Source organism: Opisthocomus hoazin, chromosome 1 (genome assembly GCF_030867145.1).
Source record: "Opisthocomus hoazin isolate bOpiHoa1 chromosome 1, bOpiHoa1.hap1, whole genome shotgun sequence".
Lineage (NCBI taxonomy): Eukaryota > Metazoa > Chordata > Aves > Opisthocomiformes > Opisthocomidae > Opisthocomus > Opisthocomus hoazin.
In genome coordinates this window covers 109,714,487-109,727,588 of record NC_134414.1, presented here as the reverse complement: position 1 = coordinate 109,727,588, position 13,102 = coordinate 109,714,487, and the positions used below count along the sequence as shown (strand labels likewise).

The following is a 13,102-nucleotide window of genomic DNA, read 5'->3' as shown; positions in this document are numbered from 1 at the left end:
GGAAGAAGTGTTGTTTAAAGAGTGACCAGCACTCATGGACCCCCCTACCTTCGAGAGCCCTGGCCCATGGGATTCCTCCCAGTAGCTCCTTGAAGAGGGCAAAGTCAGCCCTCCTGAGGTCCAGGGTTTTGATCCTGCTTATCGCCCTGCTTCCTCCACGCAGGATCCTGAACTCAACCATTTCATGGTCACTGCAGCTGAGTCTACCTCCGAAAACAAGCTAAATGGAACAACCATACAGGAAGAGACTGGGGTGTTACACTTCATTGTACCGGGCACTGCATCAGTCAGACAGCGAAGTGTGAGAGATTTCACTCGTTCATCTACATGAGGGAGGTCTGGGCTATCGGAATCTCCGGAAGGCCAGAACACGTTTAAATAAGTGAAGCTTTCCAGAAAGTGTGATTCATTCTCAAATGTGCAACATTAGCATGTATCAGGGGACTGAACACATCAGGACATCACTGATAAGTAGGAAGCCTTTTGTATGAAGACAATCAGTCTTAATACAGTTCAGCCTTCTAAATCAGATGGCTTGCGTGGATCTCTGTACCACACATTAGAAGCCTATCTCACATTTCTACTAATAGGTGCTATCAGCAGAGAGACAAGAGCTCACCTGGACAGGGAAGGCTGAGCAGCTTAGCCTTGCTGCCCTTACACAAAGCTGCCCCTCGTGCCATTTCAGCATGAAGGTGCATTGGCGGGGCAGCATGCTTAGGGAGCTTGTTCTTCTGTGGTGTTGTTAGTTTTGCTGTGGGAATGGTCGGAGAGCTGGCTCTGACACAGAAGGGTACTTTGTCTCAGCCCAACTGATGGAAAGCAAAAGGAGGAAGTGATTTCCCCAGAGACCCTCCCTCAGATGCTCTCTGTTACAATGACAGTTTTCAGCAACAAGCAAAGCGAATGTATGAACCTGATGAAACAAACATGAAAGTCAAACTATTCCATACACATGAACCAAGCCCTTGGTTAAAAACCCATCAACTGTATGTACAGAGAGCTCATCTTGTCATCAGGGGACAGGTGTTTACCTTTAGTGCACTTTTAAATATAGGCCTTCAAAATTAGCTTTGGGATCTGTGGGAAATCAGGAAGTGCTACTCATTTAGAAATCATGCAACAGATACTTTAATTTAGGTGGCTGTGATGAAGTCCCTGATCTGACTCCTTCACATCACAGGTTAGTGCTTTTGAGTTTGCAGGGAAGGCCATAACATTCACATGTATGTTTTTCCTCCTCTCTTGCTTTCTTTTGACCAGAATCTTGACTCATTTTCAGGTGCAGCAAGTTGCAGTCTCTGATTTTTTATATTTTTATTTTTAAATGGAATATGTTTTCCACAACCAGCTTGAATTATAAATTCTTTTTCTTTACGAGTGACAGGGAAGGGAGCAGTAAAATAGTGACTACAGGGGTGAGATGCTCTTTGTATCTGGTGAAGAATCAGCCTAGTTATTTTCAGGGTTTTGTGATATAGAAAAGCCACTAACTTTATTATGAAGAAGGTCTTTGATTATATCAGTGATTCCTTATAACGATCTAGGCACTCATTAAATATTGATAATAAATCGAGAAAAGGAGAAAAAGATATTTCTGAACTATGTTGTCTAGTTAAGGAGATGTAGAATAGAAAAGAGCAAATACAGACAGATGAGGTGATACTTATGAGAGTGTTTTGATCTTCAGAATGTTTTCTTTGACATTTCATACATTTTCAATGTTTCTAATTTTCAGTCATAGGTTTTTTAGGCTAGAAACCAATGTGATTTTATTTGATCTCCTGCAGAACACGCAGTAAGGGTAATAGTGATTCTTTTGGAAGAAAATGTGAGTTTCTGTCTTTCCTCTTGGCTTTCTGAAAACATCCTCAAAAAAGTTTTAGGAGGCAAATGACTGCTGTCATTTGCTTTCCCTATTTATGAAATCTAAAAACATTCAGTTTTTACCAAGTGTTTTTTGTTGTTATTGTTGTGGTTGTTACTTTGACAACAGTGAAATACAGACTGACTTGATGCAGTCATTTATTTGACTGGAAGCTGTGGGGAAAGTTTTTTGGTGTTCTTTTTGTGGAAAACAAGCTTGCAGTTAGCTGTGAAGATTTCTGTTAGTTTTTGTAAGCTAAATACTTCAGCTGAAAAGCTCAGAACAGCCTGAGAGAATTAGGGTCTCAGAACAATTTCAAGATGCTGAGGTCCCCAACTTCTCTCGATGATGTTCTGCACATCAGATGATGATTTGAACAAGTCTTAAACTAGCATAACTAAAAAAAACCTAGCAGCTGTTCAATAGATGCTAGGGCAGGCCCATTATAAAATGTACTACGGTATGCCATAATGGTTAGGATACCGATACGTTCTATTTTTAGTACCATTGACTCAGTCATTTGAGTTCAAAAAATAAGCAGGGAACATCTGTTTATTGAAAGGATTTCCTCTGTAGTAATTTCTCTCTCTGTTCCATCCTTTTTAAAGTATTTCCACCCTTTTTTCTACTGGTTGTTTTCTGAAGATAATCCAATGTATTTTCTCATATTCTGACACTGCATTAATTTTGTTTTCTTATGATTAGCCGATGCATTGAAAAAGTAATTATTGGCTGTTGTTTCTTTAAAATTCTTGGGGTTGCTTTTGCTTTGTTTTTCTTAAGTTAAAAATGTTTGAGATCCCTCCTTAAAGCTGCTGTACCAAAGCTTGTACTGCTGGAATTGTCAAAACAAATAGCAGCTTAACTGCTGTCCACGACTCTGGTCCAATATCTCTGTCAGAATATTTAACAGCTATTCAGCCAAATATTTGTAGAGCAGCTGTACCCCTAGTCGGACTGAGTCCTATTCCGTCCTTCCTTTTAGTCTTGCCATATGATTCATCTTTCTTCTTTTAGAATATTAGTCTATTTTTAAATATTGTACAAGAAAGCAACAGCAAATTAAAGGTAAACACTTGCATATCAGTGTGATACAATTCTGTATAATTAAAGCAATTCAAGTATTTTCCAGAAAGGAAATGTTTGGGACATGGTGTGAAAAATGAAGTGGAGGTGGGGAGGGGATATGACTTTTTGATAATACTAGTAAGACCCCTAACCCATGAAAACACAGAACTTCACTTTGTTTCCTGGTGAAGTTCAAAAGCTTTTGCTTTTGCCCTCTGTATCACTGTATTTTTTTTTTTTTTCTTCTCTAGGCATCCCTTCCTAGAAGTGCCCAGCTCTAGCTATGTTAGTTAAGGTACGGCTCTGACTGTATGTTAGCCAGTATGTTCGTTCTTCATAGCATAAGGTCATTTATTTTACTTTTTTCCCCTTAACTTACTTTGCTGTATGACCACTGAGGGCAGGATAAAAAGATACCAAATATTTGACAAATAATTTAAATCCTAGTCTGTACTCCTTAAGATATTTGGAATCCTGCTGTGATACATGGTGCTCTTAATCTTGTTGGGGTTTTGTTGTAGTGTAGTTTGCAGGATCTGACCTATGTTAGCAATTTTCTCCTATGAGAGCTATCCTTGTTTAATTTTGACACATTACAAATAACTGACTCTGTAAGCTAGCTAATAGTAACCTTCTCCTCACCTCCCGTAACCTGTAGTAAGACGCATAAACAGTCATCACAATCCAGTGCAAAACTGATAGTGTGAAAGTCACTGAGAAAGAAATATTGCAGTGGCTAACTGTGACGCTACCAAGTATGATTCATGTTCCTGATCTCAGTCCAGCTACTAGTGGGCAGGTGTCCACATCACAACACTGACGTAACTGGCACAGTCTGTCCCACCTTTGCTGGAAGCCTGTACTAAAAATAAAGAAATAAATAAAAACATAGTTTGGCTTGTTGTCATGAATGAACTAACTGTAGCACGTAAGAATTGTTATCTGCAGGTTAGAGTAAAGACATTTCTTTGCAGTATGGAGAAATTTGTGGTGCCTTCCCCATTCTAATCACGTCTGTGTAGGTAACGGTATACTAGTTCCAGGGTTGCCTGTTGGTTTGTATGTTGCTGTGGTTGCCTGTGAGTGGTGAGAGAAAAGGTTTCTATTATTGTTGGCTTAACCCTGGTAAGTGATTGTATTGTGATGGGGAAGATATCTTTCCCTTCTTTCAAGTAATGAACTCTTTGGTAGTGGGGACGCTGTCCTTGGAAGGTTCTTTACTTTGCAGTGTAATGGAGAGCTCAGGAAGAGAGATTGTTTGGATTTATTGTTTTTATTAAATTATCACATGTTCTGCTGCTCTAACTGGCTTTGTTCTGTTTCTTAATCACTGCAGTACAAAATAGGCTTTCTGTCTTTCCAGCACGTAAACATTTTCTTATTGTCAATGCACCAGTATTTTCAAGGAGTCTGTCAAGGTATCTCAAATGTAGAAAGATAAGAAGATGCAGAGGTGTTTGGAGGACCCCGATATTATTGTGAATATTTGGAAGGTAGAACTACATTAAGCAAATAATTTGAGATGCCCTTTTTGGTAGATAGTGACTTTTAACATCATGTTTACATTTTAGATGATGCTTCCTCTGAAAACTTCCCTTTGGCTTTTCCAGAACTAGATCAGCAGCTGCAGGTAAGCTTTTTTTCTTACTACAGTTCTACTTCACATTCACTATATTTGTTATGATAAAAAGCCTCTGGTTGTTACACTAAGGTGAAAGTTTTCAGTGGTGCTTCTCTAACCTATTCACATTTAATAAGACTGTGTATTTCCATAGAGGAAAACATTTTCTTTTCAAGATCTGCAGAAAAACTGATTTGACATTTTTAATCTAATTGCAGGGAAATTGCTACTTTAACAATCTCTCCTGCTTTTTAAATTTTTTTTACAATTCCTTTGCAAAACACAGCGCGTACTGCCACACTGCAATGAAGAGAGTTCTTGTGGTTTTAATGGGAGAAGGAATGAGCCAGCTATTATATTCTCATGCCTACGGGCTGTGCTAAGACTGGTGTGATCAGCTTTCTCTGAAGCATTCCAAGAGAATGCAGAGGTGTATTTTGTAGTGCCATTTTATCTTTAATCTTGGGTAAGTAAAGCTAGCCATCAGGATTGATGAGAGCCTCCTCAAAGTTACTCTAGTTTGTGCTGTATAGCCAGCAACCCTAACGGCTGCCCTAGGAGGTGTCTGCAGACAGAACTGGATAAAAGTGGTGAATCCTTTTGTGACCGGTCCGATTTGTCAGTGTGGCACAATGGAGCCAGTCATTGACTCTCATACTGGACAGTCAGACAGCAGTTGATGGCAACTCCATGGTTCACCAGGCACAGAGCCAGTTTTGTATCCAGGGATTATTTCCCTTCCCTATGTGGCGGTACTGGAGTGTTTGTGGGCTTTTGTAAACTACTTCAGATCATCTGTTTCCCAGGAGCATTTAGACTTCCTCTGATATTTCAATATGAAGGCAGTTGTTTCCTGAGTGTAAATTGAGAAAGGCATTAGCAGACCGTGTTGGCCAATGATGTCATCCTTCCTGTCCCCATCAACTAGTGAGACAACACTGGAGGGCTGCTGACTTAAAGGACTAGCTTTTTTCTCCTGCTGCTCTTGTCAAAAAGACGACTGAGGAAGGAATGGAGGGTGACGGAGACTGTTCTTGCTCTGTCCCTCTAATCCTGAGAATAGGGGCAGGTTCCTCAGGCATAACTAGGAAAGATTAAAGGAGTGAATAGCAGCCTAAGATTTGGGCTGAAGGGAACAGGGTACTATGTTGGCCTCTTTGTTACACTGTTCTTCCGGTGCAGCAAAGGCAATTGATACTTTTTGCCTTCAGAAGAATTCAATCTGAGAAAAGCAATATGGTTTTGTGGCTGAAGCACTGAATCGAAAGTAAAGAACCTGCGTTCTGTTTCCCACTCTGTCAGTGACACGTTATGTGATCCTGGAGGAGTTGCTCCGTCCCTCTGCTCATCTCTGAAATGAGGTTAATAATTTTTACCTTCTTTGTTAGAGAGCGTTGAGATCAGTGGGTGAAGACTGCTCTAAAAGAGCAAAGTATGATTATCATTACTGCTGTTGATACATCAAAACAAAATTACTGGTGTTAGATGTAGGTACTTCACAGGCCAAGTGATGATTTTTTTATTAGGACGTTTATGACCCATTTCTGGAACATATAATGTACTCTAAATGTGTAATTTCATGATGGACTGAAATTGCTCCTCTGGAAGCATTCAAGTCTGCTGGAGAAATAATAGCCCTTCAGTAGAAGTTTAAGTACGCACTAGAGCAATTCCACTAAGTACACCCTCTTGGTCTGTTAAGTACCTGACATTTTTTTTCAAGGGAACCTTCCTTTACTCTCACGATGTCAGTGAGATAATAAATTCAAAAAAGGGTCAAAGGCCTTGATTCAGACAATGTTGTTTTTATTGTCCTTCAGACACTTTTTTTGGTAATACTGAGGTAGCTGAATGGATAACTTGGGCGCACTGTCTGGCTGACTCAACCACTCAAAAGTATAAAGTCAGTGGTGGTGCTTCATCCTTTAACTTTTCAAGCTAATGTGCATATTTATGTTTAGATGCCTTTATGTTCAGCCAGAGGCAGTTAAGTCAACACAAGGTTCTGAGCTGATGCAGAGGTAACAGTGTATTTAGCTTTAGCAACGAAAACTTGAATTTCCTTGCTTTTGTCAGTCTGGATCACAGCTTCAACTTATAACTATTTAATGTAATGACGTTATGTTTATACAGCCTTAAACTTTCAAACAAGCAATAACTGTAACAAAGTTATAATTTACCTAGTTACATTTTCTTATTAATTACTTTTTTTAAATTGCTGTAATCCAAACTGCTAAGGGTGCATCAGCCCTGTATAGCATGTGCCTGCAATTTGTGTTAGCGTAACCACACCAGCTTTGAAACAGGGAGCTCCTGTATTACAGAAGAAAACTGCAACAGCATGGGCTTCCGTATGACCTGCAGAAGTACTGAACGGTGGTGTCCCTTGCCATTCCATCCATGCTTTTCTCTATCCCAAAGTTAGCCAGTATAAAGCAGCACACACGAAGTGTCATGTAAGCGCGCCCTGTAATCAACTGTGGCATAGCAGCCTGAAATGCTTGAATTTGTAAGAATGCTGGTACATATTTTCATAATAAAAATATCACATCTAGAGCCACAAGATTTTCATCACCATGCCATAAATACAGTCAAAAGCATTTGTAGTGTATTTAAAGAGGCAAACTATAAATGCAAGATAGGTGGCTATATTAGAATAAGCATTTAAAAAAAACCAAAAAACTTTCCAGGTTTAAAACATACAAAGGAAAATTTTGAAACCTGTTTTAAAAACAAAACAAACAAATACAGAGGCCAAATTAGCCGATCTCAGGTTGGATTTTGAAAGCAGCTTGAAAGCTATGTAAGTTCACCAAGTCACTGGGAAAATCGGAGCCTTAGAATTTTATGCATGCAGGCAGCAGACCACAGCCTGAGTACCAGGCAATTTGCACCTCTGTTTTAGGCTTCAAGCCCTTGTCCTTCTATGTTTGGCCCTGGCAGACAACTTGGCTGTTTGAGCAGAATTACCTAGTGTTCCCACTTTTCTTACAACGATCCTGCCATGCCTGCTCCCTGGGCACCGGTGTCCGATGGCAGGGCAAAGTTCAGTGCAGTCCCCCCTGACAGGGCAGTAAACCCTGCTCTCCAAGCACCAGTGCCAGCTTGACAGAGGTAGAGGTAGGATTGGCTGGAGAAGAGCTGTTTCTAGGAGACTGACTGCAAATACCTATACCTAATTCTCTATAAGGATTCTTAGTAGAGGACGATCCTAGTTGAAAGCTACAGCTTCTTTCTGAAGAATAAAAATGATCAGTCTAGTGTTCTGATCTACTAGCGAGGTTCAGACCAAAAGTGTTGTCTTTTCCAATTAGATTTTTGAATATTATGTTTTTCTACTAGTCTGAGAGGAATAAATTCCAAGAAGCAATTTGTAAGAAAACAGTATCAATTCTTTAACTCAAAAGTTTTGCTTTTGGTGGGTATTTTTACTTTAAGAAAAAAAAAAGTATGTTCAACCAAGACACAGAAGCTCTATGTACCGGAATAGAGCAGTTTAAGCTCTATGCAGGAAAAGCCTGGTTTCTTTTGCAGCTTTATTATTAAAAAAAAACTATGAAGAAGTAGCTGATATGCTGTCAGTGAAACAAAGCTCGTATTAATACATGCCTTGCTTTCAATTCCCTTTGTTTGCAGTATTGCAAATTATTCTCTTCCCACTGACGAGCAACACTTTGAAGGAGGCTCAAGCACTTGCGTAGCTGAGCTTCAGTGTCACTTCCCCCCCGCCCTCGTGTGAGTGATGTAGTGGGGAGCGCAGTGAGGGTAGGCTCGCTACATTTGTCAGCTTGCTGTTGGGAAACGTTAACCTTTGCCTCATATAAATGTTGGTCTGGGCCTTGGAAGGTTCTTCCTTGATGAGCTGCACAGTGGGTGGTGGCCCCTCTGACAGACGCTCTACTACGGGTTGTCTGCTATATTTAGACACCTACATCAGCATCTAAGGCCGTGTTTAGGGCACTGAACACAGAGGAAGGTATCTAGTGTTAACTACCTGCGTTACTGTGCCCTGTGTGCTGTCTGTCCTGTTCCAGCACTTCCTGTGGCTTGCTCAGTTCATCTCCCTCTTCTCTGTCGGAGTCTTTATTCCAGCTGGGAGTTTGATCTTAAAGAGGGAAGAACACAAGTCGCATACAGATGCACAGGGTATTCTGTAATTCTTTATCATCTCTTCTCACGAAACTGTGAGCTTGAGAGAGGCATTTACGTCATATTTTGTATTACGAATCTGTTGAGATCAATGGAGTTAGACAACCGTAAAATTGCTGCAACAGATAAAAGGTTCCAACCATTTATAATATTAGTTTCTTAAGTCAAGCATTATTTTTTTCATGCTCTAGTGGGAAATGTCTGTACAAAAGAAGTAATGAAAATACTATGAAAGGGACAGTCTGTTGTGTGTGATACAAACACTTAGCAGAAACCTTGTTTACTCAGGAACTTTAGTAATGGAACTATTGCTTCTACTGATTGCCAAGACTCTTGTTAGACACATACAAATTACTTTAGAGAGTTTAAAAGTATATTGTAGTTTTAAAGGGTATGCTATATTTTTTTAAAATGTATTAAATTCCAAGAGAATTCCTGGAGTACTGTGGTACTCTATAATTAGATTTGATTGCCCATGAACTTGATAAGTCTCCTGTAATGCTGCCGTGATAAGTATGATCTTAGATTATGTAAGACATAGATGTTTACAAAGTCGGATATTATACTAAGGTTAGAAAAGAATGGAAAAACTCTCAGGAAAGGAGAGCAAAGCTCTCAGTTGCTCTCATCTGGTTGACCTGAATTGTTTGGAGGAAAGAGAACTGCTTACTTTGATAGTAAAACTAGACTAGACTAGACTGAATATATCCTAGGCTAGATATCTGAAACTGGTTGAAGAGTTCCAATTGCACAACAAAAAGTAGCTGCACTGTGCAGCTATCACTTTCATTTGGAATAATGTGGTTTCTTCCATCATGGAAGAGTACCCAAGGCCAAATGATGAACACAGGCCCCATGCAAAACATTGGCATTGAACTTTCTGGTTTAGCTGAAAATTACTGAATCTACAAAAAGGGAGACACTGCTCTTTAATTAGACCAGAGCTGAAGACTGCCCGCTAGATGAGTCCACATGCTCAGCTGGCAAAACTGTGTGATACAACTTTTTCTTTAAAATTCAACATTTTCAGCAGAGAGTTTTGCACTTTTTTTCACAGTAGAACTACAAGTAAATGCAAACAAATGAAGGTGAATTAAAAACCAAACTGTTTTAAACTTTTTGAACACTTGGGTGACACTACGAACTATACAACATTTGTGGATATGGAATGCTGATATTCATATGGCAAGACAAAACACACTTTGTCATGTGAATGAAGCAAAACAAATAGTGAAAACTGTCGTTTTGTGTCCCCCAGCAAAGATTTTAATTAGAACACCTCCTTCAACCTGTGTTAAAAAAAGGCAGAACCGCTCAGGCTCTTTCTATTACTTCATGAACTGCCTTTCATATTATCTTCCAACATCTTTCATATCTGGATTCCAAACAAAAATCTAGAAAAAACAGTGCATACGTCTTGTAAAGATGTACATACATATGTGCAATTACAGAATAGCCTATAACAGGATCTCTTAGTGTCTCCTTGCTGGATTTTGTAGAAAGTTTGTCAGTGTCACAGTGAGTTATTCAAAAAAATACAAGGAAAAATCAGACCTTGTTGAAAATTTGGCATAGTAGGGTAGACCACTAGTATGACTGAAAGCTGCAGCTTTTGTACTAGCTTTGTGAACAAAATCAGAGATGCTGTGTGCGCATATTTTGCCAGCACAGGAAAATGAGGGTGGATGACACTGAAGCCTGAAATAAGCAGGATTAAAAGTAGCAACTGTTGCCATTAAATATAACTTTCTTTGGCAGCAGTGTTTTTTGCTTATGTAGCAGGTATGCTTTTATATATATTAATTTATGGATGGGCAAGATACCTCATGAAGTAACAAGCTTGGGTTGTCCTAAGAAGAAATACAACTTTTGGCTTCTGAGTAAAAAAAATATATATTGCAAATTGAACTTTATTAAGGTCTGTTGTAATCGGTCGCCTGGGTAAACTACCAAACTCTTACAAAAAAAACCAGTATACAGACTTCATGGATGCAAAGTGCTCTCTACTGGGAATTCCAGTTCTTTTTCTCTGCCACAGGAATGCCATCCGGGTGGCATCTGCAACACTTCCCATAGCCTGGCCACAGGCATTTGAAAAAGTCATTCCAGTGGAATGGAGAGCAGAGAAAGACTGCTTGGATAAGCTAGGGAAAATGGAAATTTCATCTAAGATGGCTTAGAGGAATGCAGCTTTACTGAGACATAGGTCTTGGCAAGTGTATGAGAGCCCTCTGTAAGCACATCTCAGGGATAAAAGAGGTAGGACAAAGAAGCACCATTTGGATGAAAGATAGTGCTGGCACAATAAAAGACTATACAAACCTGTCCTCAACAAAACCAAACTGGAAATGGCAAAAGTGTTTCTAATCCTTGTTGAGGCTCTGGGCCAGTCTTACAACTGAGGTAGGGGACTTCAGTTTTTCTGACAGAACTGGGCAAGCCTTGGAACTGCAGAATTTGCTTCTGATAACAGGGAACTGGACTCACTGATTTTGCAGGTTCCTTCCATTCCCATTTAGATGAGTATGGGCTAGTCCAGTGACTGTTACTATTCTGTTACTTTTTTCTTTTCTGTGGAAATATGTTAATACTATAAATGTCTGCTGGCTGGTTGGAGATACCCCTTTGGAACAGGCAAGTTTTGCCTCTGTTTCTGCATTTGTTTTTCAGCAGTTTGCCCTGCAATCTTCTGAAAACACTTCTCTTTGTGGGAACAGATGTATCATTAATTCTTTGCACTCTTGTTTATGTCAAAAAAAGTAGGCTGTTAGACACGGGTAAAATAATTTCTCTGCGTTTTTGTGTCGGTTTGCATTTTCTGGTGGGCAGCAAAGAACTGACCAGATTTGTATCATGTCTCCTTTTTTTCTTGTGATTGTACTAGAGGTGTTTGTCAAGTAATGAATGCATAAGCCTGTTTCATGTCCTACTATCCAGAAATTACTCATGGACATTGTAGGGACTGTCTCCAAAACCCTGCTTAGAAATTTCAAAATTACAAAAGAACAAACCAAATTGTTCACTAATCTAGCCATATAAAAACACAATAAAATTTACATTTTAAAGTAAAAATACACTCAAAATTTTAAAAAGTTCTTGATATAGTGCTTAATAGCATCACACAAGATTGAAAAGAATTGTATGATCAGAATATTAATAAACTGATTGTATCTTTTGTTGTTAGTTTATTTTGAGTGATAAAATATCAATGTAAGAAAAAAATGACACTGTAGAGGAAACAATGATAGGAAGGGGTTTGAAAGTCAGCAACTGGTTCTAAGTGGGAATTAGATACTAAGTCTCACCATGACTAGATAATTTTTAGCTCTCTATATATATCTTTTGAGTGGGAAGCTGGAATATAGAAATTGAATGCTGCTTTAATTTTTAAACTGGTTTAAACTAGCTAGATTTGTGGAAACTAAGTTGGAAGCAAAAGCAAATATTTTTTCTTATGAAGTATCATTGGTTGGGGGCTTTCCCCTGGGTACTATTCAGAATTGTTGAATTGTGACGCATTTGTTGTTTGCTGATCTCTGGTAGATACCAGAGATGCTACTTTGGCTCACCCTTGCATTCTTGGATTAGAGCACTGAGACTTCTATATTCTGTCTTGTTAAATTTATGCTTATTATTTGGGGGGCTATATGAATGGTGCTATTGCTCATCGACATTGAAATGCAATCAAAAGCCCTTTCCTAGGGACCAGATTCATCAAGTAATGGACTGCCTTTTCTCTGGGTTCCCAAATTCTCCAAGCTCAGAAAGAATGCAACAATGTGCTGTGAAACCATTCTGTCACAGCATTTTTACATTTAGAACATGGAAAATTAGTGTCTGTGTTAAAATTTCAGTGAGGAACCACATACCATCAACAAGTATTTGCAAGGTCCATACATTAGTTGTATGTGTGCATTGGGGTACATCTGAAGCCAATTTACCTTGCCTCGTGGATAAAAATATTTTTAATCTTTGTCTCTGAATATGCTTAGTAAAATTTAAAATTCTGCTAAAACAAATGTTTACAAGATCGTAAATAGGAAAGGTGTGAAAACTTGTGCTTTTCCATTCCTAACAATGTCATTGAAAGAATATTATACTACAGAGAAGAGTCAAAGTAGGACAAGAAATAAAAAATAATCTACTTATATTGTCAAAGGCAATTGGAGGTGCTTTAACTGGACAGTAAAGGCACTATTTTAAGTGCTTCCTTTTGGTTTAAACAGGTGGCTCAAGCATGCTATTTGGAGTTCATTTACAGTCAATTGATTCACGGCTAATAATTTAAAAATACTACACTTCCTGAAAGTGTTATAGCTAAAATATGACAGTCAAGCCTGAAGCCTGAATTAAGTTGCAGTCTTTTTAAAGAACAAAAAACATGGATATTTGACAAA

At 38.9% G+C, this 13,102-nt stretch overlaps 1 protein-coding gene across 4 annotated transcripts in view; it reads left to right on the top strand.

Annotated features, from left to right (window-relative positions):
* The window catches only part of MAP3K7CL (MAP3K7 C-terminal like), a 54,324-nt gene that overhangs the window by 30,205 nt on the left and 11,017 nt on the right, over window positions 1-13,102 (top strand). For 3 of the 4 annotated variants that reach the window (XM_075446387.1, XM_009933349.2, XM_075446614.1), the window contains one exon: window positions 4,507-4,565. In XM_075446387.1, the coding sequence (XP_075302502.1) occupies window positions 4,507-4,565 (59 nt within the window). Of the gene's footprint in view, window positions 1-3,201; window positions 3,231-4,506; window positions 4,566-13,102 lie in introns of those variants that run through there. The other variant, XM_075446529.1, reaches the window with a different exon arrangement.